Source organism: Poecile atricapillus, chromosome 4 (assembly GCF_030490865.1).
Source record: "Poecile atricapillus isolate bPoeAtr1 chromosome 4, bPoeAtr1.hap1, whole genome shotgun sequence".
In the NCBI taxonomy this organism is placed as follows: Eukaryota; Metazoa; Chordata; class Aves; order Passeriformes; family Paridae; genus Poecile; species Poecile atricapillus.
Genome location: NC_081252.1, coordinates 76,024,045 through 76,051,785, shown reverse-complemented (window position 1 = coordinate 76,051,785; position 27,741 = coordinate 76,024,045). Strand labels below are relative to the sequence as shown.

The following is a 27,741-nucleotide window of genomic DNA, read 5'->3' as shown; positions in this document are numbered from 1 at the left end:
TCCCGAGCACACCGGGAGCCACGTGTGCCCCAGGGATGTCCCAGGACAAGCAGCAGTTCCAGGGAAGGTCCTGGAAGGGTTTTCCACCACCAGCAGTGGGATAAAGCAGGACTCCAGAGGCAGGGATGGGCTGGCTGAGGGGAGCAGAGGGAAACCTGCACAACCCTGGGACCCAACACGGGAAGAGTCATTTGCAAACTCCCCCCAAAAGGAGCTGAAAACACCCGGTGCTAATGAACCAAAGCAAAGCAGACCCGACAAGAGCCCCTGGTCTGTGGGCAGGGCTTGGATCCTACAGGTCCCTGGAGCAGGGAGTGTTCCAGAAGCTTCCCCCAGGCCCAGAAGCTCCCTGTGCTGTTTCCCTGGTCCCTGGCCAGCAGCAGTGCTCCTCCTCTCTGCTGGGGCTGCTGGCACAGGGACAGTGCCACCACCTGCTGCTGCCTTCAGGGCCTTCCTCCCCATCCACAGGGCTCACACTCACCCCACTAATGGAAAATCCTCAGGAATGGAACCAATCCAGATCTGACAAACTCACAAAATCCATTCCCACTTCACTGGGGTTCAAAGTTGCGATTCTGCAGATCAGAATCTGTTCCCACTACAAAGTGTGCAGAATTCCAGGGCCCTCCCCATCCCCTGATCTGACTGGGATGATTTTATGCTCCATTTGAAATTGGAAGTACAAAAGCAAAGGGCTGCTGGGACAGAACATCAGCCCAGATCCACGTGCACCCTGTGATAAAAATAACTTTGCTATCTTAATGAAGGGAAGCATTAAACAATTTCACAGATTGAGAATGTCTGGGCACTCCAGCCCAGAGATTTTTATGGCTCCAGCTCTAGGTGGGCCCATGGTGGTTCCCCTCAGGATCATCCTCACTCAGTGCCAATAAAAATTATTATTATTATTGTCTTTTCACCTCAGTGAGCTGCCCCAAACTGTCACAGAAATGCCTTGGAACCAGACCTGGCAGCCCTTCCCTCCCAAAGCCCTGCAGGGATATTCGCACTCTGCTTTACAAAACTGAAGCAAATTTTGTTCAAATAAATTCACTAATTTGGGGTCTTATTTTGAGTCAAATGAACTCAGCTGCATCTCATCCCTCAGCCTGGACACTGAGATTGTTCCTCCCTGGCACTGCCCGAGGCCAGGCTGGACCTGTGGGGGGTGTCCCTGCCATGGGATGGGATGGGATGGGATGGGATTCATTCCTTCATCACTTCCTTTCCCAAAGTTTAATCACTCCCTGTGAGCCTGGAGAATCCCTGAGGGAGCTGGGAAGGGTCTGGAGAATCCCTGAGGGAGCTGGGAAGGGGCTGGAGAATTCCTGAGGGAGCTGGGAAGGGGCTGGAGAATTCCTGAGGGAGCTGGGAAGGGGCTGGAGAATCCCTGAGGGAGCTGGGAAGGGGCTGGACAATTCCTGAGGGAGCTGGGAAGGGGCTGGAGAATTCCTGAGGGAGCTGGGAAGGGGCTGGAGAATTCCTGAGGGAGCTGGGAAGGGGCTGGAGAATTCCTGAGGGAGCTGGGAAGGGGCTCAGGCTGGAGCAAAGGAGGCTCAGGGGGAATTTCTGGCTCTGCACAAGTCCCTGGCAGGAGGGGACAGCCGGGGGGGATTTGGGATCTGCTCGCAGGGAACAGGGACAGGAGGAGAGGGAACGGCCTGAGGGGAGCTCAGGGTGGATATTTGGAATATTCCTACATGGAAAGGAATCTGGAAGTGCCCAGGGAGGTTGGGAATTCCCATCCCTGGGGATCCCAAAGCCCCTGGATGTGGCCCTTGGGGACAGGGGCAGCGCTGGCCCTGGCAGGGCTGGGGATGGCTGGGCTGGATGGGATCAGAGGGATTTTCCAACCTGAACAATTCCGTGGTTCTCTGATTTCTGGGACAGGGCTCATCCCAGGCCCTGCCCTGGGGTCAGGGAACACAGGGGCTTTGCCCAGCCCCACCCAGAGCTGACTCTGCCTCCCTTTTCCCTGTTTTCCCTGGATAACTGCTAAAGGAGCTGCTCCCTGCTGGGGTCACTGGGGCTGCTCCACACCAGCCCCTCCCAGCACGGGAACAGATCCCTGGAGCATCCTGGGGGTTCCCTCAATCCCACAGCCCCATCACACACTCCATGGAGCTCCTGGAGCAGCTCCTTCCTCCCCCCTAAGCTGTGTCTCATGTTTGGAGTCATTCCACGAAATCCATGGTTCATTTCCCAGGCACAGTGAAGCTGGTGCTCTCACCCCATCCTCACCAAACCATTCCCTGATTTACAGCTCCCCTCAGCAGGGAGGACTGCACCAGCAGGGAAAACTAAAACTTTGGAATTATTTACTGCCATGAATCATCACCTCCATCCCAATCAAACCCATATTTATGTACCAAAGTTCTGATCCCATTCCCTCCCTGCTTCCAGCTGACTCTATCCATGACTGCCAGAATCCATTAATTCCTCAAACTTTACTGAACCAGCATCTGGAATTCTCAGACCAGGGAAAAAAAAATGTCCTGAAAATACCCTGCCCAATTATAGCAACAAATTAAAGTCTTTCTAGTGGCAAACTCCCCAAATTGGAGTAGGAAGATGTTTTGGAGAATACATTACGAGTGCTGACTTCCAAAATCCAATGACTGCTGTTCCCAACAAATACCCAAGGCTATTACTCCAGCTCTGGAATACTCCAGGAAAGTTCTTCCAGCCAGGAGTTCAACACTGAGCCTGAAGTGCAAGTTTAAGGTGCAGAGTTTAAAAACCAGCCAGTTTTGTTTGTCCATGCTCAGGGACACTGGCTTATCCCACAGCTCCCCAGCCAGGGGCCAGCAGGAACTGCTGAAATCCTCAGAGCTCACTTTCCACCAGGACTGGATAAATTAAGGATGACTCCAGGCTTTGTTAGGCACAGCTGGGAAGTTGGCTGGGAATTCCCTGAGCCAAATCCCTCCACAGCCAGGGCTCAGGAGAGCAAACCCAGCATCCTCATCCACACCTGTCCTTCCTGGAATGTGCTCCAAGATCCCTCTGCTCCTCCCAAAGCCCTGCACAAGCCCTTTTTTGTATCATTCCACCAGGACCGTGTTCATTGCCATTTTTCCATGGAGTGGGAGGATTTCAGGAAAGGAACTGGTGTTGCAAAGCTTGGCTGCCTTGCCCTGGTGAAATGGAACAGCCCTGGCAGCCCAGCACCTGAATTCCCCCTTCCCAGCACCTGAATTCCCACTGCCCAGACCCCCAATTCCCACTCCCCAGCCCCCCAGTTCCCAATTCCCACTGCCCAGACCCCCAGTTCCCACTCCCCACTCCTCAGCCCCCCAATTCCCACTCCCCAGCCCCCCAATTCCCCATTCCTGTGCCTGGCCCCCTGCAGAAGGACACTCACAGTTCTGTAGAGCTGAGCCTGCAGGCGGTGGGAGCTGTACTCCAGCTTCCTCTGCTCCTCCTCCCTCTTCCTCCTCACCTCGGGGAGCTGCTCATAGAGCCTGACCGGGGAGCAAAGTGCTGTGAGCCTGCCTGGCACTAAATCCACACCCTCAGCTTCATCCCCACTGTGCCAAGGGGTGTGAGCCTGCCTGGCACTAAATCCACACCCTCAGCTTCATCCCCACTGTGCCAAGGGGTGTGAGCCTGCCTGGCACTAAATCCACACCCTCTGCTTCATCCCCACCGTGCCAGGGGCTGCTGGACAAGCACACCCCTGACAAATGTGTTTGGAGCGTGCTGCTGTCCCACTGGGAAAATGTGGAATCCACAGCAGCCTGAGCCTGGGAATTCCTGTCCCTGGAACACCTCCCCACCCCCTGGAACACCTCTCCTGCCTCTGAACACCTCTCCTGCCCCTGGAACACCTCTCCTGCCCCTGAACACCTCTCCTGTCTCTGAACACCTCTCCTGTCCCTGGAACACCTCTCCTGTTACAGGAACACCTCTCCTGCCTCTGAACACCTCTCCTGTCCCTGGAACACCTCTCCTGCCCCTGGAACACCTCTCCTGCCCCTGGAACACCTCTCCTGCCCCTGGAACACCTCTCCTGCCCCTGGAACACCTCTCCTGCCCCTGGAACACCTCTCCTGTTACAGGAACACCTCTCCTGTCCCTGGAACACCTCTCCTGTCTCTGAACACCTCTCCTGTCCCTGGAACACCTCTCCTGCCCCTGGAACACCTCTCCTGTCCCTGGAACACCTCTCCTGTCCCTGGAACACCTCCTGTGCCCCTGGAACACCTCTCCTGTGCCTGGAACACCTCTCCTGCCCCTGGAACACCTCTCCTGTGCCCCTGGAACACCTCTCCTGTCTCTGGAACACCTCTCCTGCCCCTGGAACACCTCTCCTGTGCCCCTGGAACACCTCTCCTGTCTCTGAACACCCCTCCTGTCTCTGGAACACCTCTCCTGCCCCTGGAACACCTCTCCTGTGCCCCTGGAACACCTCTCCTGTCTCTGAACACCCCTCCTGCCCCTGGAACACCTCTCCTGTCCCTGGAACACCTCTCCTGTCCCTGGAACACCTCTCCTGTCCCTGGAACACCTCTCCTGTCCCTGGAACACCTCTCCTGTCCCTGGAACACCTCTCCTGTGCCCCTGGAACACCTCTCCTGTGCCCCTGGAACACCTCTCCTGTCTCTGAACACCTCTCCTGCCCCTGGAACACCTCTCCTGCCCCTGGAACACCTCCCCTGCCCCTGGAACACCTCCCCTGCCCCTGGAACACCTCCTGTGCCCCTGGAACACCTCCTGTGCCCCTGAACACCTCTCCTGTCCCAGGAACACCTCTCCTGTCTCTGAACACCTCTCCTGTCCCTGGAACACCTCTCCTGCCCCTGGAACACCTCTCCTGTCCCTGGAACACCTCTCCTGTCTCTGAACACCTCTCCTGTCCCTGGAACACCTCTCCTGTCTCTGAACACCTCTCCTGTCCCTGGAACACCTTTCCTGCCCCTGGAACACCTCTCCTGTCCCTGGAACACCTCTCCTGTCTCTGAACACCTCTCCTGTCCCTGGAACACCTCTCCTGTCTCTGAACACCTCTCCTGTCCCTGGAACACCTCTCCACCCCCTGGAACACCTCTCCTGCCCCTGAACACCTCTCCTGTCCCTGGAACACCTCTCCTGCCCCTGGAACACCTCTCCTGCCCAGCAGCTCCTCAGAGCAGCACTGCAGCTCTGCCCTGCTGGGGTGACCCAGCTGGAGCTCAGTGTCCCCAGTGTCCCCAGCCCAGGACACCCCCAGGCATCCCGGGCCATGTTCCCCCTGCCATGGCAGGAGTTCAGCACAGCAATCACCTCACTGAGGCTTTTTAGGCATTTCCAAACTTTCAGCAGTGCTGCCCTGCTTTGTGTTCTCCTGTGCTGATGCTTCCCCAATCAATTCTCCTTCACTTGTGGCATCCTGGAATGGTTTGGGGTGGAAGGACCTCAAAGCCCATCCAGTGCCACCCCTGCCATGGGCAGGGACACCTTCCCCAGACAGCCTAACAATACTTTTAAATGCTAAAAATCATCAAAATGTATCATAAAAAACATTAAAATCATTACAAGTCACCAAGGGGTTTATTTTATATATTTCAGCAGGTATTTTGTGGGATCACAGAGAAACTGAGGTTGGCAAAACACTCTGGAGGTCACCAAGCTCCTGCTCAAAGCAGGGCTAATTCCAGGGCTGGGTCAGGCTGCTCAGGCCTCATCCCACCAAGCTGTGATTATTTCCAAGGATATTGGATATTCCCAATGGCTCTGCCACCTCTGTGGGGTCCTGGCCCAGCACTTCACATCCCGTTTATAGCAAAATTCAGCTGCAATCAACTCCCACTTTTTGTTATCCCTCCCCAGGCTCCCTCTGCAGCACTGCTGCTCCAAAGGGTAAATCCACGTGAGTGGGCACTGCAGAGATCAATTCCTGCAGTCAGAAATAAGACCAGACCTATCCTAGGGTGGTTTATCCAAGGGTAAATTGGATAAATTCACCTGTGTTCTCTTGGGGTGATTATTGCTATACAAAGCCTCTTCCTTTGGGGGAAATGCTGCCTCACTCCTGCCCCAATTAGCACTTGGTTAATTTGTGAACTCAGATGCTCCAGGGTCCCCCAGCCCCACTCCCTCTCCACTTGGGACCCTGTTTGTGGGTGGCTGACACTGCAGCAGAACCCTCAGCTTTAGCTACAGAAATCACTTCTCCAAAATGATTTTCTTTCTTGCAATTTCTAAGTAGGACATTTCTTCTCCCTCTGATGAGACATCTGCATTTTTCACTGAAAAAGCTGAATTATTTGCACACCCGGTTCTTTGGCTGCAGACAGAGCTCTTCCCTACCCAGGGCACTGATCCACCTGAAATAAAACTCCCTGAACTTTACCTTTTAGATCTTTGAAACATTTCTCTCTTGGGAATTGCTCTTCTTTTTTCTTTCATCAGGAAACCTGAGTGGAAAATTTTGAGGTAAGTGAAGGAATGAACAAGTCTGTTACTGCAACAAGGTGAGTCCTTTATCAGCTTTAGAGAAGCTTTTACAAAAAACTCTTTGTAAGATCTTGCAGACAGCAGGGTTAAATACCTGTAATGCCTTTATGAGAAACAAACAATAAATAAATACACCCTGAAGCATCATGTGGAGCCCATGAAATCCAAGAATTCAAGGCAGACCCCTGAAGTACCTCGGTTGGACACCAGGTGATTTGCAGTCCTGCAGGGCTGTCTCTTCCCTGGAGGCTGCAACAGCTGCTGGGATGGCAGCAGCTGCTCCTTCTGGGACTGCAGCAGCTGCAGCTGCTCCCTCTGGGACTGCAGCAGCCTCTGGGACTGCAGCTGCTCCCTCTGGGACTGCAGCAGCCCCTGGGACTGCAGCTGCTCCCTCTGGGACTGCAGCAGCCCCTGGGACTGCAGCTGCTCCCTCTGGGACTGCAGCAGCCTCTGGAGCCTCCTCTCCTCGCGCAGCAGCCGCAGGTGCCGCAGGCGCTGTCCCGAGCGCGAGATGAAATCGGGGCGGTGCAGGGCCAGGGCCTCCTGGGGGGACACAGACAGACAAACTGGGGCTTGAGACACAAAACATCCACCACAAACCCCAAAGCATGGAAAAAAAACCCATCCTAATACTGGGTGTAATATGAAACTCCTGTTCTTGATGCTGGTCCTTGAAACTCCTGTCCTAGGTGCTCAGAGGTTTAATAATGTGGAAATAAACTGGCCAGAAAGGAAAAAAAACAAAATAATAATAAAGAGTAGTAAAAACTCATTTTGATCTCATACTATGCACACCTGAGAATTATTTCTGTGTGGAAACAAGTGTGGTGGGATGTTCTGCCAGCTACATCCCTCTGTGTCCTGAAGCCAAGGGATTTAATCCCTGTAACACCAGACCAAGTCAAAAGTGGGGGAAATGAACTGTGGAGCTACCCTGGGGAAATTCTGCTGCTGCCAGGAGCACCCCACGGTTCCCAGGCTGGCCCTGGTGCCCTCACCTGCAGGGTCAGCTTCCCCAGGGGCTGCCCCAGCCCCCTGGCAGCCCCTGCCCGGCCCAGGCTGGGCTGCTCCTCCCAGTTCTTCTCCCGCAGGGGCTCTCTCCAGGGCTTTGTGCTGCTCCAGGGCTCAAACCAGGCAGGCCCAGGGCCAGCAATGGCACTGGACTGGTTTTCTTTCCTCCATTCACATTTCAGATCCTCTGCTGGGACGAGCCACTGAGTCCCTGTTAAAAGAGCACGGAAGGGAAAGGTTTGAGACAATTGCTGCTGTCCATCCCAATCCATGGTCCTTTATTCCTGGAGGAATCCCAGAGGCTGAGGGGACAACAAAGAGCAGGGAGGGGACACAGCCAGGAGAGGTGACCCCAGCTGACCCCAGGGTACCCCAGATCATGGTCAGGAGACAGAGCTGAGCGAAGAGGAAGGGGAACACTGGGAATGGTGGTGCCTTGACCTCCCAAGTCCCCATCAGGCACAGTGGAGCTCTCCTGGGGATGGGAAAGTGGGCAGGGGCTGAAAGGTCCCTCCAGTGCCTACAGGGGGGTTCCAAGGAGCTGCAGAGGGACCTGGGACAGGGGGAAGCTGAAGGAGGGCAGGTTTACACCAGACATTGGGCAGGAATTGTTCCTGGCAGGGTGGGCAGTGCCTGGCACAGGTGCCCAGAGCAGCTGGGGCTGCCCCTGGATCCCTGGCAGTGCCCAAGGCCAGGCTGGACACTGGGGCTGGAGCTCCTGGGACAGGGGGAGCTGTCCCTGCCATGGCTGGGGTGACCCTGGGGGGGATTTGAGGTCACTCCAACCCAAACCATTCCAGGATTCTCCAAGTGGAGAATGAATTCCTTGTCTTGCTGTGCTCCTTTCCCTATTAACCTGTCTCCATCCCAATGGTTTCCTCCTCCTCCTCCTCCCCATCCTGCCCCACATCCCTTGGGAAGGGAAGGACCAGGGGGTTAAACCTCAGCAGTGCCCAGGTCTGCAGCTAAACCCAACCACTGCCAACCCCTCACACTCCAGAGGGAATTCCTGCAGGAAACACCTTGGGCAGCTTCAAGAGAATTCCCTCCTCAGGTGTCCCAAAACCAGCAAATCTTTATCAAACACCACTTTGGAAAAGCCCAGAATTGTTCATTTTCCAGGCTTCTCTCCATGGAAAGAACAGTTATTTACCAGCAATCACACATTTTTAAGGAGCCTCTGTGTTAGGCCTAAGCCCTGTGGCTCTTTATCCACATTTTGGAAGATCAAATGCTTTCCATCTCCCAAATGTTCAGTGTGTCTCCAGGAATTCAGTTACTCACAGTTTACACACACAATGATGTGAATACATCAGCTGGGATTCTGAACAGATATTCTGAATTTTCTAAATTAAACCCTTATGAGAGAGAATGATCAGTCCCCACAACAACAGTGATGAGTAAGGGAAATATTTTTAAACATTTAATTGTGACGTTGTGAAGAGTGGCAGGAATTTAAGAGAGACAAAAAAATGAAAACTTCCTGAGACTCCACCAGCAGCCTAAAAATGCAACTCTCAAAACCAAGTTGAGCTCTTCCCAATTTCCACTCAAGTACTCTGGAAAAATCTGGGAAGCCTCAGGGCATGAGACAGTAAGGACAAGCTGGTGACCAGCAGGGAGAATTTAACAGAATGTTCTCTATCTCAGAACTTGGTATAAAGTACCTGCAAGATTCCCCCCTCTCCACCTTGTTTATTCCCCCTCCCCAGCTTGTTTATTCCCCCTTCTCCAGCTTGTTTATTCCCCCTTCTCCACCCTGTTTATTCCCCCTTCTCCACCCTGTTTATTCCCCCTCCCCAGCTTGTTTATTCCCCCTTCTCCAGCTTGTTTATTCCCCCTTCTCCACCCTGTTTATTCCCCCTTCTCCACCCTGTTTATTCCCCCTCCCCAGCTTGTTTATTCCCCCTTCTCCAGCTTGTTTATTCCCCCCTCTCCAGCTTATTTATTCCCCCTTCTCCACCCTGTTTATTCCCCCTCTCCAACTTGTTTATTCCCCCCTCTCCACCCTGTTTATTCCCCCTCTCCACCCTGTTTATTCCCCCCTCCCCAGCTCATTTATTCCCCCCTCTCCAGCTTGTTTATTCCCCTTCTCCAGCTTGTTTATTCCCCCCTCTCCCCAGCACCTCCTGCAGCCGTGTCTGCCTGCAAACACCACCAGACTCCAGCTCTGCAGCCCCTGGGCAGGGTTTGAACCCTGTGAAATTCCAGTGGCTGTGGCAGGGCTGGCTGTCCCCAGCTCCCCCCGTGGTGCTGACCTTGCTGCAAGTGCAGCCTGCTGCTCCTTGTCCGTCTGTCCGTGGGGAGCCTGTCCGTGGGTGCCCGCTGCCAGGTGCCAGGGCCAGTGTGCCTGGGTCCTGTGAGCTCCTGGCTGTGTCCTGTGGGCTCCTGGCTGGGTCCCCTGAGCTCCTGCCTGTGTCCCCTGAGCTCCTGGCTGTGTCCCCTGAGCTCCTGGCTGTGTCTGTGTCCCCTGAGCTCCTGACTGTGTCCTGTGAGCTCCTGCCTGTGTCCCCTGAGCTCCTGGCTGTGCCCTGTGAGCTCCTGGCTGTGTCCCCTGAGCTCCTGGCTGTGTCCCCTGAGCTCCTGGCTGGGTCCCCTGGGCTCCTGGCTGGGTCCCCTGAGCTCCTGGCTGGGTCCCCTGAGCTCCTGGCTGGGTCCCCTGAGCTCCTGCCTGTGTCCTGTGGGCTCCTGACTGTGTCCTGTGAGCTTCTGGCTGGGTCCTGTGGGCTCCTGCCTGTGTCCCCTGAGCTCCTGGCTGTGTCCCCTGAGCTCCTGCCTGTGTCCCCTGAGCTCCTGGCTGTGTCCCCTGAGCTCCTGGTTGTGCCCTGTGAGCTCCTGGCTGTGTCCCCTGAGCTCCTGGCTGTGTCCCACGGGCTCCTGGCTGTGTCCCCTGAGCTCCTGCCTGTGTCCTGTGAGCTCCTGGCTGTGTCCCCTGAGCTCCTGGCTGTGTCCCCTGAGCTCCTGCCTGTGTCCCCTGAGCTCCTGGCTGTGTCCCACGGGCTCCTGGCTGTGTCCCACGGGCTCCTGGCTGTGCCTGGGTGTGGGGAAGGTCACCCCCACGTCCCTGGTGTTCCTCCTGGTGCCGCTGCTGACGATCTCCAGGTCTCCTGGAACAGAAACAGAGCGGGGACCCCTCACTCCCGTGTGCAGGGAACTGCCCCGTTCCAGCTCAGAGGGAAGAACCTGTAAAAAGCTGTTTACTTTTACTTTTAAAAGCCAAGAACCTGTGCTTCACCCACCTCCAGCAGTCAAAGCCCTCTCCATCCCCACCTCCCCAAACCAAGGAGAGTTTCCAGTGGCTCGGGATTGTGGCTGTGTGATAATCTGAGTGAAATTAAAACCAAACACCCCGAGCAAAACACACATTTGTCTGGGGGTGGGAATGAAACTGGAATTAACTCTGCCCTGTGAAAATGCTTCCCTGATTCAATCCGCTTGCACACAAGCAGGAATAAATAAATAATTGCTGTATCTGATGAATAAACCAAGGCCATTACTCAATGTGATGATGGGGAGTTGGCGTGGAAATGAAAGCAATGAAGAAACTGTTAATTGCCACCAGAAAAAAACCCAACTGCAGAACTGCACCAGGCCAGGAGCAGCTCAGGACTGAAATAGAACTGAACACCCAAAATATTCCCAGGAAGAACACGGAACACTGCAGTTGCCTTCTGAAATAGCATATGCCTACAAAAGCCATTCTGGGAGGAACAGATGTCTTGGGGAAAAAAAACAATAGATAAAAAAAGGCAGCTCACCTTTGCCACTGAAATGGAGCAGGAGCTGAGGTTAATCAGTTTACAGGTGAGAATATTGGTTATTAAAGCAGCCCAAGAATGGCAATTAAAACAGCTCATGTTCACTGAACACCTCTCTGCCCCTCTCTGACAGCACTGGAAGGGAATTTGGAGAGTGCTGCCCGTGCAGGCCCATCACCAGAAACTCCCAGGCTGTGGAGAAGGGGTTCCAAAGGCAGGAAAGGCAGGAGGAGCTCAGGGAAGTCTGGAATTCAGGGCCTCACCTGCCTGGATCCCTTTGTTCAGCATCCGTGTCCGTCGCTTGTTCCTGAGGGCACAGCTCGGTCCCCAGGAGCTGCTGCTGGCACAAGTGGAATCCGAGGAAAAGGGGATGGTGCTCTACAAAAACAGGCCAGAGAACAGAAATTCCTGAAATTCCAACCACAAGGAGCAGAAAACAGGATTTAAACAGAAAAATGGCACTGCTTTTCCCTTGAACCTTTTGTAAGGTGTTGTTAGTGATGCTGAGCCCAGGCTGCTCTGTCCCACTGCTCTCACAAAAGCAGCCCTGGCAGCACAGGCTGGTAGGAAAAACACCGGATTTCTGTGGGAAGAGAAGGGTTAGGACCAGCCCCAGTGCTGTCCTGCTGCAGGGACAGCCCAGAGGGAGCAGGGACAGCAGCCAGGGAATGGTTCCAGTGCCAGAGGACAGCAATGGATGGGATCCTGGGCAGGAATTGTCCCCTGGGAATGTGGGGAGGCAAAATCCTCTCAAAGCAGGGCAAGCTCCCTCAGCCTGTGATCCTCAGCAGACTCCTCCAGCTGGGAGAAATGAAACTCCAGAAATCCCAGAAGCCATGGAAGGAGCATGGCTGAGGGACAAGGGGAGTGTCACACCAGGCCAGCTGTGGACGCTGCAGGGCTGGGCACAGCTGGGAGATCACACCTGGATCTCAATCACTAAATCCACTGAAAAGCAGGAATCCTGTCCCAAGGCTTGGCTCTGTGAAACACCAGGGCTGGGGCTTCATCAGCACCAGGACCTGGCAGTGCCCTGCAGAGCTGCCCTCCCCTGCTCACAGCAATTAGCAACCCCGAGCTAATTAATGGAGAAACCAACAGCAGCCACCGGAAAATGCAGAGGCCTCTTTATTCCCTTTCACTGGAGCTCTGTCACCCCAAACAAAACAAAACTTCTGTAATAAAAGGAGGCAATTCTGACTCTCCTGAACCAACTTCAATAAAACAAAACTTCACTTCTACACTAAAAGGAGAAAATTTTGACTGTCCTAAACCAACTTCAATAAAACTTCACTTCTGTACTAAAAGGAGGCAATTCTGACTTTCCTAAACCAACTTCAAGAAAACAAAATTCACTTCTGTACTAAAGGGAGAAAATTTTTACTCTCCTAAACCAACTTCAAGAAAACAAAACAAAACTTCTACACTAAAAGGAGGCAATTTTGACTGTCCTAAACCAACTTCAATAAAACAAAACTTCACTTCTGTACTAAAAGGAGAAAATTTTGACTCTCCTAAAGCAACTTCAACAAAACAAAACTTCTATACGAAAAGGAGGGAATTTTGACTTCCCTAACCTAACTTCAACAAAACAAAACTTCACTTCTGTACTAAAAGAAGGCAATTTCTATACTAAAAAGAGCCAATTTTGATTCTCTTGAACCAACTTCAACAAAACAAAACTTCACTTCTATACTAAAAGGAGAAAAATTTGACTCTCCTAAACCAACTTCAATAAAAGAAAACTTCACTTCTATACTTAAAGGAGAAAATTTTGACTTTCCTAAACCAACTTCAACAAAACAAAACAAAACTTCTACACTAAAAGGAGGCAATTTCTATACTAAAAGGAGGCAATTTTGACTCTTCTAACCCAACTTCAATAAAACAAAACTTCACTTCTATACTAAAAGGAGAAAATTTTGACTCTCCTAAACCAACTTCAAGAAAACAAAATTCACTTCCATACTAAAAGGAGGCAATTTTGACTTTCCTAACCCAACTTCAATAAAACAAAACTTCATTCTACACTAAAAGGAGGCAATTTCTATACTAAAAGGAGGAAATTTTGTCTCTCCTACATCAACTTCAACAAAACAAAACTTCACTTCTGTCCTAAAAGGAGAAAATTTTGACTCTCCTAAAGCAACTTCAACAAAACAAAACAAAATTTCTATATTAAAAGGAGGTAGTTTTGACTCTCCTAACCCAACTTCAACAAAACTTCATTTCTATATTAAAGGAGGCAGTTTTGAGTCTCCTAAAGCTGTTTTTGATTTCCTGTAGCTATCCCAGCTCCAGGAGAGGCACTGCACAGATGCACAGATATGGATTTTCATTCAGATAATAGAATATGTGAACATCTCAACTGTGAACGTGTGAATTGGAATTATGTGCTTGGCAGGAAATGTGTAAAAGCAGGGAGGAAAACCCCAGAATATCCCCTTCCCCTGCAGGTGCAGCACGGAGCAGCAGCAGCCAGAACATTCTGGATGGGATGGGAACATTCCCTGCCCTCCAGCCCTGCACCTGCTGCCAACAGCAGCTCCAGGAGGGCTCTGGGAGATAGAAACACAAAAAGCTGGAAGAGTTTGCTGGAAGCAGAGCTGACAATGGGCTCCAAATGCAGCATTCCCACAAGGATTGGGGCAGGAATCTCTCTGGGAGCTGGGCTCCTGCTCGGAATGAAGATCTGCCTCGGAAGCACAGACATCTGCACTAAAAATACAAATAAATCTTGACTCTTCCTCAGCTAAACAGCCCAGAAGTGACCAAAATTGGAATTTTAAATTAAATGTATCATTTTTTAAAAAATATTTAATATTTTAACTATTTTCTCCCACTTCTTATTTGAGGGGGCTGTGTTCAGATGGATTTTTTAAAAAGAGTATTTCACCAGCAGATAAAAAATGTGAATTTCTAAAGCCATGGGGGTTCAAAAAGCCTTTAAAGGGTTTATTCCCCATAGCACTAATTCCATTTAAGTGACCAAAATTGGAATTTTAAATTAAATTTGCTGTTTTGACATCTATTTTCTCCCACTTCTTATTTGAGGGGGGTCATGTGTATCTTCAGATGGATTTTTTTAAAAGAATATTTCACCAGCAGATAAAAAATGTGAGTTTCTAAAGCCATGGGGGTTCAATGAGCCTTTAAAGGGTTTATTCCCCATAGCACTAATTCCATTTGTCATCTCACAGGTGATTTAACAGGTAAAAAAATCAGATTTGGGTTTAATAGACCCAAGTAACTCAAGGTTGAATAGAACCTGAAAAATTCATCAGTTTTATTTTACCTTTAAATAAATGTTACAAATAAAAATATTAAATAAAAGATTTTTCAACCGTTCTTCACATTTAAGAAAATTCTTTCTCCCCCAGATTTATTTAGTTATTTGCATTATTTTTCATTATTCCATAATTCACTGGCTTATTTGACCAACAGACTTGGAGTTGTTTCCATAAAATCAAATAGTTAATTTCAATTAAATCTGGCAGTAATGATGCCAGTTCCACTTTCATCTAGAAATACAAAAATGTGAAAGAAGTAATTCAATATTCCTCACTTGTTCTGTACTTTTCAGCATTCCTGTGTATTACAGAACCCCCAAACTCTGTAATTCTACTAAAATCACCAAATCCAGGCTGAGTCCCTCCTTAACAACATTTCCATTTCTCCTGCAAAGGGCAACAGCCAAACTCACCTGAAGGAATTATTCCCTCCCCTTCCAAAGAGCTGCAGTTCTTACCTGCAATCCTCAGCTCTTTAAAAAGTTCACAGCCACACAAAACAATCCCACAATTTACAAGACAAGCAGTAGGAAAACTCCAGTAATTGTATGGATCCTTGCCCAGGGATATTCAGGCAGGAATTTACACCAAAGTTACAACCTCGAGTTGGGCAGTGCCAGAGGCAGAGCCTGCAGGGATCTGGGAGGAGCAGGATTTGCTTCCCAAGGGAAACTGAGGCCAGGGAAGAAAGCCCAGGGGGTGTCCAGGGGGTGCCCAGGGGGTGCCCAGGGCTGTCCAGGGGGTGTCCAGGGGGTGTCCAGGGGGTGCCCAGGTGATGTCCAGGGGTGTCCAGGGGGTGTCCAGGTGGGGCCCAGGGGGTGTCCAGGGGGTGCCCAGGTGTGTCCAGAGGGTGCCCAGGGGTGTCCAGGTGGGGCCCAGGGGTGTCCAGGGGTGTCCAGGGGGTGTCCAGGGGGTGCCCAGGGGTGTCCAGGTGGGGCCCAGGGGTGTCCAGGGGTGTCCAGGGGGTGTCCAGGGGGTGCCCAGGGGTGTCCAGGGGTGTCCAGGTGGGGCCCAGGGGTGTCCAGGGGTGTCCAGGGGGTGCCCAGGGGGTGCCCAGGGGGTGCCCAGGGGGTGCCCAGGGCTGCCCAGGGGGTGCCCAGGGGGTGCCCAGGGGGTTCCCAGGTGATGCCCAGGGCTGTCCAGGGGGTGTCCAGGGGGTGCCCAGGTGCTGCCCTGCCCTCCTGAGCTGCTGCCCCGGCTCCTGCAGGGCCAGCCTTGGTCCCACGGAACATGGAACTCCCCTAGAAACCATTCAGTGATTCCCAGCTAAGGGAGCCCGTCCAGCAGTGGGGATTCCCTGGGGAGCACTCAGAGCCGGGCTCAGGGAGCTCTTACCTGGCTCTGCTGCCCCTTCCCGAGGTTCTCAGCCCCTGCTCCTTCGCTCTCCTCATCCCAGCGCTCCGAGCGGCTCTTCTGCTGCCTGATGGCACAGTACAGCTGGGCCAGCCTCGGGGGCAGCTCTGGGGCCGGCTGTGGGGCCAGCTGTGGGGCAGGCTGTGGGGCCAGCTGTGGGGCCGGCTGTGGGGCCGGCTGTGGGGCAGGCTGTGGGGCCAGCTGTGGGACAGGCTGTGGGGCCAGCTGTGGGACAGGCTCTGGGGCCAGCTGTGGGGCCAGCTGTGGGGCCAGCTGTGGGGCCAGCTGTGAGCCCAGCTGTGGGGCCAGCTGTGAGCCCAGCCCCAGCCTGTGCTGGCCAAAGGCCCGGAGCAGCCTGGCCGTGTCGATGGTGGCCAGGGACAGGGAGCTGCTGTCCCCAGAGGCCGGGGAGGTGTCCGGCCCTGCCGGGGTCCCCGTGTCCCACCCCGAGGTGCTGCAGCTGCTGCAGCCGCCGGGCTCTGCGCTCAGCCTGGCCTCCGAGGAGCTGTCACTCGCAATTCCCAGCTGCTGCTGCTGCTGCTGCTGCTGCTCCAGAATCCTCCTCAGGTGCTGGATCACCTTCTGCCCCGGCCTGTGTGCCCCGGGCTGTTCCTGGATCACCTGTGGCCTCCGTCCCGCTGTTCCCCGGGGCTCTGTGCCGCTCCCAGACCTGCCTCCTCCTGCCAGCCGGATTTTCAGCCGCTCCCTTCCCTGTGTGCACCCCTCAGGAAGCTTCTCCGCAGCTGCTGCCGGTGCCAGGGTGTGTCTGATGGGATTCTGCAGGAGCCTGGCCAGCCGCTCCAGGCGCTCCACGAGGGACAGCTCTCCGCTCTCCCTGAAATCCCGCTGCTGCTGCTGTCTGCTCTGGCGCTCCAGGAACGTCACCCACAGCTCCTCCAGGCTGCCCCTGGGGCGGCTCCTGTGCCGTGCTGCCTTCCCTGGGCTCCCAGCGGGGCGAGCTGCTGGGCCAGGCTGTGCAGGATCCCCTCCAGCAGCGTCCTGCTGCGGCTCCATCCCGTTCCCAAAGGCTGCCCCGGCTCCGGGCTCCTCGCTCCCGCTGTCATCGGCCTCTGCAGGGAGAGCTGAGAGCTGCCAGCCCGTCCCGGGGGGCACACGGGGACCCTGCCGCTGTGACCCGGCCAGGACAGCCCCAGAGGAGGGGACAGAGTGTCCTGCTCCAGCAGAGACCCCGCTGAAGTGCCGGGGAGCCGGGCAGCAGCTGCCGCTCGCGGGGTCAGGGGCACAACCGGAGGGTTTTACACGCCCGGAGCCATCTGGGAGCTCTGCAAGAGAACAAAACACTTGAATGTTTCATTTCTCAGCTTCAAGTGGAGGATTTTCATCCTAAAACTTCCAAAACACGTCAAAGGATTAAAAGCGGGATCACTGAGCTCATTCCCAAATGCAGTGAACTTGGAAATGCACTTTGAGCATTATTAAAATCACATAAACAGCATTTTCTACCATTTGCAACATGGAATTCAAGAGAATGTTATATCCAAGTGAATCTGGGGAGGAATTTGATTCCACCCCAGGGAACTGCCCTGACCAACACTGAACTGAGCCTTTCTTGAGAGTGATGGAAGAGACCCCAAAGCCCCTCCAGGTCCCCTGGCCCAGGCTGCTTCTGACAATAAAAGGTCTTAAAATCTTAGAAAATTTGGGGACTTAGGAAGAAAGTTGGGTTTGGAAAGCCCTGGGAAAAGCAGGCCCTGGGAAATGTTAGGCCTTGTGCTTGCTAAAGATCAAGTCAAACTGCACCTGTGTAGTCAGTATATGATAAATGATACAATTGTTAGATGTGATTAGATATAATTATTGTTTAGAGAACATGGGGAACAGTGTTAGGGGTTTGGGGGGAATAATGAGAAATCCAAGCTTGGGTAAAATCAATGCATACAATAGAACAATGTAAGTTTAATAATTAATATGCAAGTTGCATAATGATAGAGTATAAAGTATGTTCAACTCAAAACCAAATGGGGTCAGATTTGGGTCTGTGCACCCCTGACACCCAGAGCTCTTCAATAAAGCACCTTCATGTAATAATTTGTGATTATGTGTGTTCCTGAATGCTAACACTTCAATTCCCACCCAGGAATGGGGATGCTCTGGCCATCCCTGAAGCACACACAGCACGTGCCAGCACCACTCTCCAAAACAGCTTTAAAGGAGTTGTTAATATCATGTAAAACTGAGTTTTAAAGTGTGCTCTGTGCTGTTTTTTCATACAGGGCTGGGCCATTGGATCTCCTCCCTCCCCAGCACAGGGGCTCTGCTGGACACAGAGCTCCAGCCCCAGCCTCACCAACTCTGCAAGAGCAGGAATTTTTCTTCCCATACAAGGGCAATGTTTATAAACTTGTGTAAGAGGCTTCCTCCACATCCTCCTGACAAATGAGATCAGGCTTGGGAATGCCAGGCAGAACTTTGCTATTCCTGGCTTTTTAGAAAGTTACCAAGAAATGGAAGGAATGTAAACAGGCAAAAAATAAAAATAAGTTTGTACAGAGAAACTTTTTTTTTAAAAAATACATAACTTGCATAATTTTAAGCTCTAGACAAGCTCTGTGGGTAGAGGTAATCTTTTATTAGATCATCTAAAAATATGGCTGAAGAAGTCAGGGAAGATTTAAGACAAGTCTTTCTTCTGAAAGCATCTTTAAAGTTCCAGCTGCACTGGCTGCCTTCACAAAAGAATCTTTCTCCTTACAGTTCTTTTCTTACCTGGGCCTTTAGACCATCACAGCTATAAAAAACTGTTAGAAGATAATTTTATATTAACACTTTTGTTCCCCTCTCATTTTTATCCCTGTTACTGATGTTGCAGCCTTACATAATAACCATTGAAATTTTCCTCTGCAAATAAAAATTGTCTTCTGGCAACACCAAAATCTCTCCATTCTGAGAGGAAAAACTCCAAAGATAAAACCCTACCTGAAGAGAAAAATGAAAATAATCAGATGGAACCTCTGTCAACACACCAGGACAATTTCCTGACAGGAAACATCAGGAGAGCAGCTGCTGCAGGAGAGATGGCAGCCACCCAGGAATTGTCACTGTGTCCAGGGATGAAAACCCAGCAATCAGCCACTCACAGTCAGTATTTGTGCTGAGCAAACCTGTCCATGAGGATTCGTGTCAGCTGCTGTCACCAGAGCCAGAGTCAAACCCCAAAATCAGCTGGACTTTGGCAGCATCCTCAGCAAATGGAGCTCAGGGTGGCCCCTGGAGGAGCAAACCCTGACCCCCCTGCCAGGGCAGGCTCCTCCAGCAAGGCCAGCTTGGCAGGGACAGGGACAGGGACAGCAAAACCACAGCCAGAGGTTGGGGACAGCCAGGGGACAGAGGAACCTGATGTGACATCACAGGGCCGTGGGCAGGGACAGCCCCAGGGAATTCCTGACAATCCCACACAGCCCTGGAGACACAGGAGCGCCAGCAAATACTGATGGCCAAGTATTCCATGGAATCATGGAATAATTTGTGTTGGAGACACCTTAAATCCCATCCAGTGGCACCCCTGGCACTGCCCCAGGCTGCTCCCAGCCCTGTGCAGCCCGGCCTGGGACACTGCCAGGGCTGTAGAGTCCACAGCCTCCCAGGGAAAGCTGCATTTTATCTCTCAGGGAGAAGCAGAAAGACCAGGAAGAGAAAAATGAGTCAAATTTAGCATTTTCTGGCAGACTGTCAGCAATGTCACTGAACCACAGATCCTGAAATGTCAATCTTCTCCTCTGTCTTCTTTCACGTGTACGAACGCACACAAACAATTACAGAATTAAAGCCACATTCCAATTACCTGCAGACTGTTCCAGTGGCATCCTCTGCTCCTCAGCCCAGGCCAGCTTCACCCTGTGGCCATGGCTTGTCCCTCTGTGCTGGGCAGCTGTCCTGGCTGCAGGGGAATCGTCCCCCAGGGCCAGCACTCGGGCCAGGAGCACTGCAGCCGCATCCTCGGACCCTGCAAGAGAGCAGCACCAGTGCAGTGGGAAACAGGGAAAGCACAGAAATGCCACCCTCAGCCAGCAGCCAGGAGCCCTGGCAGTGTCCCAGGCCAGGCTGGGAGGTGTTCCTGGGCTGGGATGGGATTTAAGGTCCTTCCAAGCAAAGCATTCCATCACTCCATCATCCTGTCTCACCATCACAACTGTCCCCACCAATTTCTCACCCCTGCCAGCCCCACCTGGTTACATCCCATGGATTTCCTGCTCTCAGCTCCCCCAGCTGCTCCCCCTGAGCTCAGCCCCGAGTGCAGCAGGGACTGGGAAAAACAAAATGTATTTTTTCATCCTGCTGTACGCTTTCCTAGAACTTTGTGCTGCTTCATTTGCATAGTGAATTTTTATATATGGCATCATCATTTCTGCAAAACAACAGATTTGTATCACATTTGTTCCTCTCATTTTGGACATGTTTCCTCAGATAAACTTGAAAAAGGTCAAGAGCAGGGACATCTGAAGCATGCCCAGCACAGTTTGTGGCTGTAGGGACTGATCTGGACACTTCTGGCAGTGTTGGATCCCTTGGTCACCACTGCTGGAATTCAGAACTGGGCATCTCTAATGTGAGTTTTGTCTATAGATAACTTTGGATATTAAAAAGCTCCGAGTGAGATTAAAACCTGCAAATAAAACCTGCAATGCCCAGTGATCCATTCTTCCCAGGGCAAGTGGCAGAGATCTGAAAGGGTGAGCAGTAATTCCCAGAGGAAAGTAAGGGATTGTCAGGTTGTAGTGCTCCTTTCCAGTGCCAGAATGGAGCAGGAAGCCCCTTTCCAGCCCACAGATGGAGGACAGAGCTGCAGAGGAATTGTGTTTGTGGGGTGACAGCCGATTCAGAGCACCCTGTTCAGCCCTGGAGGAGGAGGAGGATGCAGTACCTGAGTGGGAGCTGTTTCCGCTGGCCTCGCTGATGTCTGGGGACACACTGGCTCCTGATCTCTGGCAGGGCACATAATACATGCCAGCACTTCCCAAGGGCTTGTAGGGCAGCAGCAAGGGCTGGGCTGGGGGTGGAAGGGAAACAGTGAGCAGGAACCGGGCTGGAAACATCCAGTGCAACAAGGCAGGGCCTGGGGGGACTGCTCAGGGTGTTCCTGCTGCTAAAGCCTGAGAAATTCCCCCTTCTTTAGCAAATTGCAACTACTATTTCATTAATTAGGTCACATAACTGAGTTTTTTAATACCCACCCGAAGGTAGAAGGTTTCCATCACTTACCTGGGAAAACAGCTTCACCTATTGAATATTAAAATTGTGATCAGGGTGGCAAACACTGACTTACAGAAACATCCCCTGGATCCACAGAGCTCCCAGTTTGAGGGAATCATTTTAAAGGAGTGGGGATATGTCCCTCAAGTCAATAAAAGCAGCAAGAGAGCCCCAGTTCAGAACACCACTGGGGTGGGAACCCCCCGTGAACATCCACAGCCCTCTGCTGACAGATACCCCAAACCCTGCTCAGTTTTCTGTTTAATTCTATTAAAAGCAGGAATGTGCAGATTTCCCTCTGATTTTTTTGGTGCTATCTTGATTAGAGAGTAATCAGTAATCAGATCCACCTCTCACTGAACTCCAAGTGAATCAAATCCAATCATCTACACACAAACACCAGAAAATATTCTCCAACCACGCTTGGACACAATGAATTCAGTTCTAGAGAAACCTGAAGTGAACCCAAACTGTATCCACACAAATCCCTCCCAACAAGGCTGAAAAACCCAAGTTTAAGGGTTGGGTTTGGGTTTTAACATTTATCAACATCTTAACCTTGTACAGACTCCAGTCCACAGACACAGGTAAGACAGGAATTTGCTCACCAGGCTGCCTGGGGAAGGGAGGAATCTCCCTGTGGGATGAAGCTGTAACGCCGGGAGCTTCAGGGGCTCTGGGGAGCGACGAGTGCTGGGCAGCATTTCCCCCCTGCCAGGCATCGAGGCAGATTTCTGCTGAGAAGCTGGTTTTTGTAGGGCTTTCTGTGGTGATCTGAGTGGCAGCATCAGAAGTCCTTCTCGCAGGTTTTGCAGGAGGGGCAGAGCTGGGGATCCCCTGTGCACCCTGAGCCCCTGAGCCCCGGAGCCCGGCTCTGGCCCTGCCCTGCAGCAGCAGCTCCTGCCTGGGGGAAAACGCCTGGCTGGGATCTGCCGCTGGCACAGCGGGGCTGGGATCCTCTGGAACACCCTCAGCAGGAGGGAATTTAGGAACACCTTCCACTGAAGCTTCTGGAGCTGCTTTTAAAGTCACTGCCTGAGCCTTCACTTGGGGTTTGTCCCACAGCTCCATCCCAGCTCCAGCAGCCCCGGCGCCGCGCAGCTCGGAGAGATCGGCTCTGGAGGAGAGGGTGATGTGCACACAACTCAGGAACCTCCTCACTGCTGGTGAGGGAGCCTCAGATGTGCTGGATGAAGCCTCCTCTGCAGGTAAAGGGTGAGAAGGAGCCATGTGCTCCCTCACAGCCTCTTCTGGAACGAGAGCTGCCTCACTGGGGCTTTTCCTGCCCTCTGCCAATGCCTCACTGGAGATCTGTGCAGCTGAACCTGCACCCTTCAGCAAACCCTCCTGTGCAGCTGAACCTGCACCCTTCAGCAAACCCTCCAGTGCAGCTGGACCTGAGCCCTTCCCCAAACCCCCCTGTGCAGCTGGATCTGCCCCCTTCAGCAAACCCTCCTGTGCAGCTGGACCTGCACCCTTCAGCAAACCCTCCTGTGCAGCTGAACCTGGGCCCTTCAGCAAACCCCCCAGTGCAGCTGGACCTGAGCCCTTCCCCAAACCCTCCTGTGCAGCTGGACCTGCCCCCTTCAGCAAACCCTCCTGTGCAGCTGAACCTGCACCCTTCAGCAAACCCTCCTGTGCAGCTGGATCTGCACCCTTCCCCAAACCCTCCTGTGCAGCTGGACCTGCACCCTTGGAGCTGTCACAGAGCTGGGTGTGCCCAGCTGGGCTCTCCTGCTGCTGGGGTGAGCTGGCAGAGCGGGGTTCAAGCAGTGCAGTTATTTCCTGTGCCGTGCTGCAGCGCAGCCCCGCAGCCCCGGTGCTCTGTCCGTGCCCCCCAGCCACACCTGCAGCCGGGATTTGGGGCTGCTGTGCAGCCAGGCTCTGTGTTTGCCCAGCCTGGATGCTCCCAGGCCCCCGGGCTGTTCCCTGAGGAGCTCCAGCTCCAGCACTGGCAGAGGGGACAGGAGGAAGCTCTGCAGCATCCCAGGACCTGGCCAGCGTGGGGCTGGGGGGACAGCTCTGGATCCTCTCCCAGGGCTCTGTGCCCGGCCTCTCCTCCCCAGGGCGAGCACAGGGAGGTTCCCCCAGCAGGATCCCATCCCTGGCCAGGCTGGGGCTGCGTGCCCGGGATCCCAGCGGGGCCGGTGCCCGCCTCCAGGAGCTGAGGGTGATGGAAGAGCTCGGCTTGCCCGGCTGCCCCAGGGCACGGGGGGCAGCTGCACCGCTCCCTGCACAGGGATCCCCTGCCAGAGGAGCACAGAGCTCTGCCATGGCACTGCTGTGCCCCACGGCTGCCTGCTGCTCACACACTCGCAGCTCAGTGCTGCTCTGGGGCTCCAGCTGCATGTCCTGCAGCTCAGTGCTGCTCCGGGGCTGCAGCTGCATGTCCTGCATGTCCTGCAGCCCAGCGGTGCTCTGGGGCTCCAGCTGCACGTCCTGCATGTCCTGCAGCTCAGTGCTGCTCCGGGGCTTCAGCTGCATGTCCTGCATGTCCTGCAGCCCAGCGGTGCTCTGGGGCTTCAGCTGCATGTCCTGCAGCCCAGCAGTGCTCTGGGGCTTCAGCTGCATGTCCTGCAGCCCAACAGTGCTCTGGGGCTTCAGCTGCATGTCCTGCAGCCCAACAGTGCTCTGGGGCTTCAGCTGCATGTCCTGCAGCCCATCTGTTCTCCGAGGCTCCAGCTGCATGTCCTGCAGCCCAGCAGTGCTCTGGGGCTTCAGCTGCATGTCCTGCAGCTCAGAAGAATTCCAGGGCTCCAGCTGCATGTCCTGCAGCCCAGCAGCACCCCACAGTTTGAGCTGCACGTCCTGCAGCAGGGAGCAATCCCAGGGATCAGCTCTAGGGACTGGCACTGCTGCTGGGGAGCTGGACTGGAAGAGCCGTCTGTCTGTCTGTCTGTGCCTGTCCCTGGGAAACCTGGGAGCCTGGAAACGCTCCTGGTCCTGTTCCTGCTTCCTCAGATACTCAGAACCTGCTCCCAAGCCACAGAGCCACGGATCCTGAAAAACAGAGCACAGTTCCCAGAGGTCATTCCTGGCCAAAAGCTGGATGAGAGCTGTCACTAACCAGGAGTTTATCATCAGGAAGGGAGGGAACTCAGCTCTTAATGACCTAATTAGAACTTTATCCTTTCTAAGTGCCAAGTGACCATTCCCAGCTGTGCTGACCCCAATCCACGGGAGGTGCTGCCCTGGAGGACACCAAGAGCTGAGATCTCACCTGAGCTTTATAGTAAAAGGTTCTAAAATCTTAGAAAATTCGGAGACTTAGAAAGAAAGTTGGGTTTGGAAAGCCCTGGGAAAAGCAGGCCCTGGGAAATGTTAGGCCTTGTGCTTGCTAAAGATCAGGTCAAACTGTACCTGTGTAGTCAGTATATGATAAATGATACAATTGTTAGATGTGGTTAGATATAATTATTGTTTAAAGAACATGAGGAACAGTGTTAGGGGGCTAAGGGGGGATCATGAGGAATCCATGCTTGGGTAAAAAGGTAAAAACAATGTATACAATAGAACAATGTAAGTTTAATAATTAATATGTAAGTTATATAAGGATAGAGTATAAAATATGTTCAACTCAAAACCAAATGGGGTCAGATTTGGGTCTGTGCACCCCTGACACCCAGAGCTCTTTAAATAAAGCACCTTCATATAATCATTTGTGGTTATGTGTGTTCCTGAATGCTAACAAGCTGAGATCTCACCTGGGTCTGCACTGATGGAACAGAATCATCCCAGAGCTGTTCCCACCCTGACAGAACCCCACAGCACCTGCACAGCCCGTGCCAGGGAGCAGCACCTCTGCCATCACTGCCATGGGACACTGGGAAGGGACAGGACAGGGACAATTCCATGGGGAGCCAGCCCTCCCAGCCCATGTCTGGGCTTCAGGCAGCACCCTCCAGGGCACAGAACCTCTGGAATGGCCTCGAGTTGAACCAGAGGACGGTTAGATGGGATCCTGGGAACAATTTCTCCCTGGAAAGGGTTACCAGGCATTGGAACAGGGAGCTGGTGATGTCACCATCCCTGGAATTGCTAAAAAAATGTGTGGATGAGGCATTTGAGGATACTTCAGTGCTGAACATGGTGGTGCTGGTTGGTGGCTGGACTTGATGATCTCAGAGGTCTTTTCCATCCTGAATGATTCTGTGATTCCAACCGTCAACATAAATTTATAAATTCAAGTGTAATCCAAAATTCCACCACTTCCACTGAAGACAGCAAATCTGAGATAAATGTGCTGCCATGGAGATGGGCCAGATAAGCTTAATCAGGGAAAAGAGACACAAAAATCTGGGTTATATTTACTTTTTCCTACTGATTGGGACAACTGTGGAAGCAGCAGAGTGTGTTCCAGTAATGAAGCAACACGGGTCCCTGGGTGATTACATCCCCATCAACCACTGGGAATTTGGTGAGAAACAGCAGTGGGAAACATTTTTGGTGTAAACCAAACACACAAACAAGTATTTCACAACAGCTTTCCCAGCCTTTCTCCATCCCAGATGTCATGACAGCAGCAAGTAGGGCCTGGATCATTATCCCACCTCTCTAAGGGGAAGTTTTATGCATTTAAGGCAACAAATCAGTTTCTTTGGCATTTCCTCCAGGCAGGAGGGACAGCGAGGGCCTGTGGAAGAGCACAGGGACACGGAGCAGAGCTGTGCCAGCACAGGGATGATCCCAAGACTTCTCCTCCCTGCACCACGTGCCAGTTCAACGGCCTGAGGTAATCCAGAGCAACTCCCACCAGCGAGAGCAGGCACAGAAGTTGTGATAAACTCATCTTCCCAAGCCTTTCACATGTTTTATTGTGCCTGTTATGTGTCATCCTTCCAAAAAAGCTCCCTGTGCCATATGATCCACAGGAGCCTGCAGAGCAAATTTAGAGCTACAACTCCGTGAACTTCCTGGAGAAGTGAGAAAGCTCAAGGAGTGGAAAAGTACAGCAGGGAGGGGAGGAAAACACTGCACCAGGGGGGAAGGAGCTCACAGGAAAGGGAAGAGGGAGCATCTGGCAGCCTAAAATACAGGTGGGGGGATCAGGTTTTCAATTTAGGAGGAGAATCCTGAGGCTGAAGATGCTGGAATTGTATTTACATCCAACAGCAGCTCCAAACGTACCATGGCAGGGACAGCTCCCACTGTCCCAGGTGGATCCAATCCCAGTGTCCAACCTGGCCTGGGACACTGCCAGGGATCCAGGGGCAGCCCCAGCAAATCTGGGAATTGCAGAATCCCAGGCAGGAATTCCTTGCCAAGATCCCAGCCCAATCTCCCCTTTCCCTTGGGAAGCCATTCCCTGGCTCCTGTCCCTGCAGCCCTTGGCCCCAGTCCCTCTCCAGCTCTCCTGCAAGGGGCTGAAGTTCTCCCCAGACCCTTCCCCTCTCTGGGTGAGCCCCCCCAGCTCTCCCAGCCTGTTCAGGTTGAATATTCCAGGGGTTCTGAGCCTCTCCAGAGCCCTGGAGGCCACGTCTGCAGCCCCTCCTGGACCCTCTGCCAGCCCAACGTGGGACACCCCCAGGATTTCTCCTGCTGTGACAAACAGCTCTCAGAGACCCTCAACTACCTCCAAAGATGGAAAATCTTCCCAAGAAAGACATCCCAGAGAATTTCCCCAAAGTGTCCTGCTCCTTTCTCTGCCCACAGACTTCACACACTTCCCGTGGCACACAGGAAAACGCCCCAGTGGCACCTGAACTCCTGGAGCTGTCACCTCTGGGAAGGAGAGGCAGAGACTGAGCATTCCCAGAGCACACCCACCCCAACAGCCCCACACAGAGATCCCACTGGAGCAATTGCTGGAGCTGTAGGAACAGTTTGTCCTTCTCAACCTGAAAAGCTTAGTAGAAGAAAAATATATTTTCCTAATCTTTGTTGTGTTCTTTTTAAATCCATGCATGGCACTTAGGCTCTAAACTTCCACACTTATTGTACACAATAAATTTACATTAAATTTACAGATTATTTTGCCTGGCTGTGTTTTTTTCAGTGCAGCAGTTTTGAACAATCTGTATTTTTCAGTGACAGTGTTTGGCTTGGAGGGAAAAATACATTTATCTTAAGTACAATTTAAAAAACCCAGTCACCTTCACTCTGCAAACTCAAACCATTTTTTATCTCAAATTAAAAACATTGCAGTGCAAAAATATTTTCGAGATCAAAGCAGGAGGTGCTGTGGTTGAACGAAAGCAATTTCTTGGCAGCTTGGTTTGCAAAATTAAGGTGAATTTCTTCTTACTCTAAATGTGGATAAAACAATCCCCAGCTGACACTGAGTCACAGAAAGGTAAAATCCTTGGCTCCACACTGCACACAGTTCATTTCAGGGACAAAGCTGTGACCAAGCAAGATCTAAAAGCTGGGGGAAAAAAGATTTGATGCCTCTGGTTTTGTATTTGTGTTTTGTTTCTCTCTTTTAAGAAATCTGAATTTTAAGAAATGTGAATTTCTAAAATATTCAATAATATTTAAATAATTCATTTAAAAATAATTATTAATAAAACAGTCCCTTTCTTTTTCCCCAGCTTCCCAGATTCCAGCAGTCCAGGAATACCTGGGAAGTGTGGCCTGATGGGTTTTGGGAGCTGCTCCCAGCACTGCTTCCAGAGAAGCTCTAAACACAGAGTACTCCTAAAGCACTGACTGTCACTCCTGCTAATTTTTAATTAAAACAA

The 27,741-nt window shown here is 52.4% G+C and overlaps 1 protein-coding gene across 1 annotated transcript in view; it reads right to left on the bottom strand.

Moving 5' to 3' along the window:
• ALMS1 (ALMS1 centrosome and basal body associated protein) overlaps nt 1–27,741 on the bottom strand; it is a 32,814-nt gene that overhangs the window by 1,975 nt on the left and 3,098 nt on the right. The window contains exons 4-13 of the mRNA XM_058837903.1: nt 21,670–24,061; nt 20,733–20,858; nt 19,653–19,814; nt 15,833–17,133; nt 11,471–11,585; nt 9,708–10,556; nt 7,437–7,660; nt 6,633–6,981; nt 6,335–6,398; nt 3,365–3,464 (exon numbers count right to left, since the gene is read on the bottom strand). Of these exons, the coding sequence (XP_058693886.1) occupies nt 3,365–3,464; nt 6,335–6,398; nt 6,633–6,981; nt 7,437–7,660; nt 9,708–10,556; nt 11,471–11,585; nt 15,833–17,133; nt 19,653–19,814; nt 20,733–20,858; nt 21,670–24,061 (5,682 nt within the window). The remainder of the gene's footprint in view (nt 1–3,364; nt 3,465–6,334; nt 6,399–6,632; nt 6,982–7,436; nt 7,661–9,707; nt 10,557–11,470; nt 11,586–15,832; nt 17,134–19,652; nt 19,815–20,732; nt 20,859–21,669; nt 24,062–27,741) is intronic.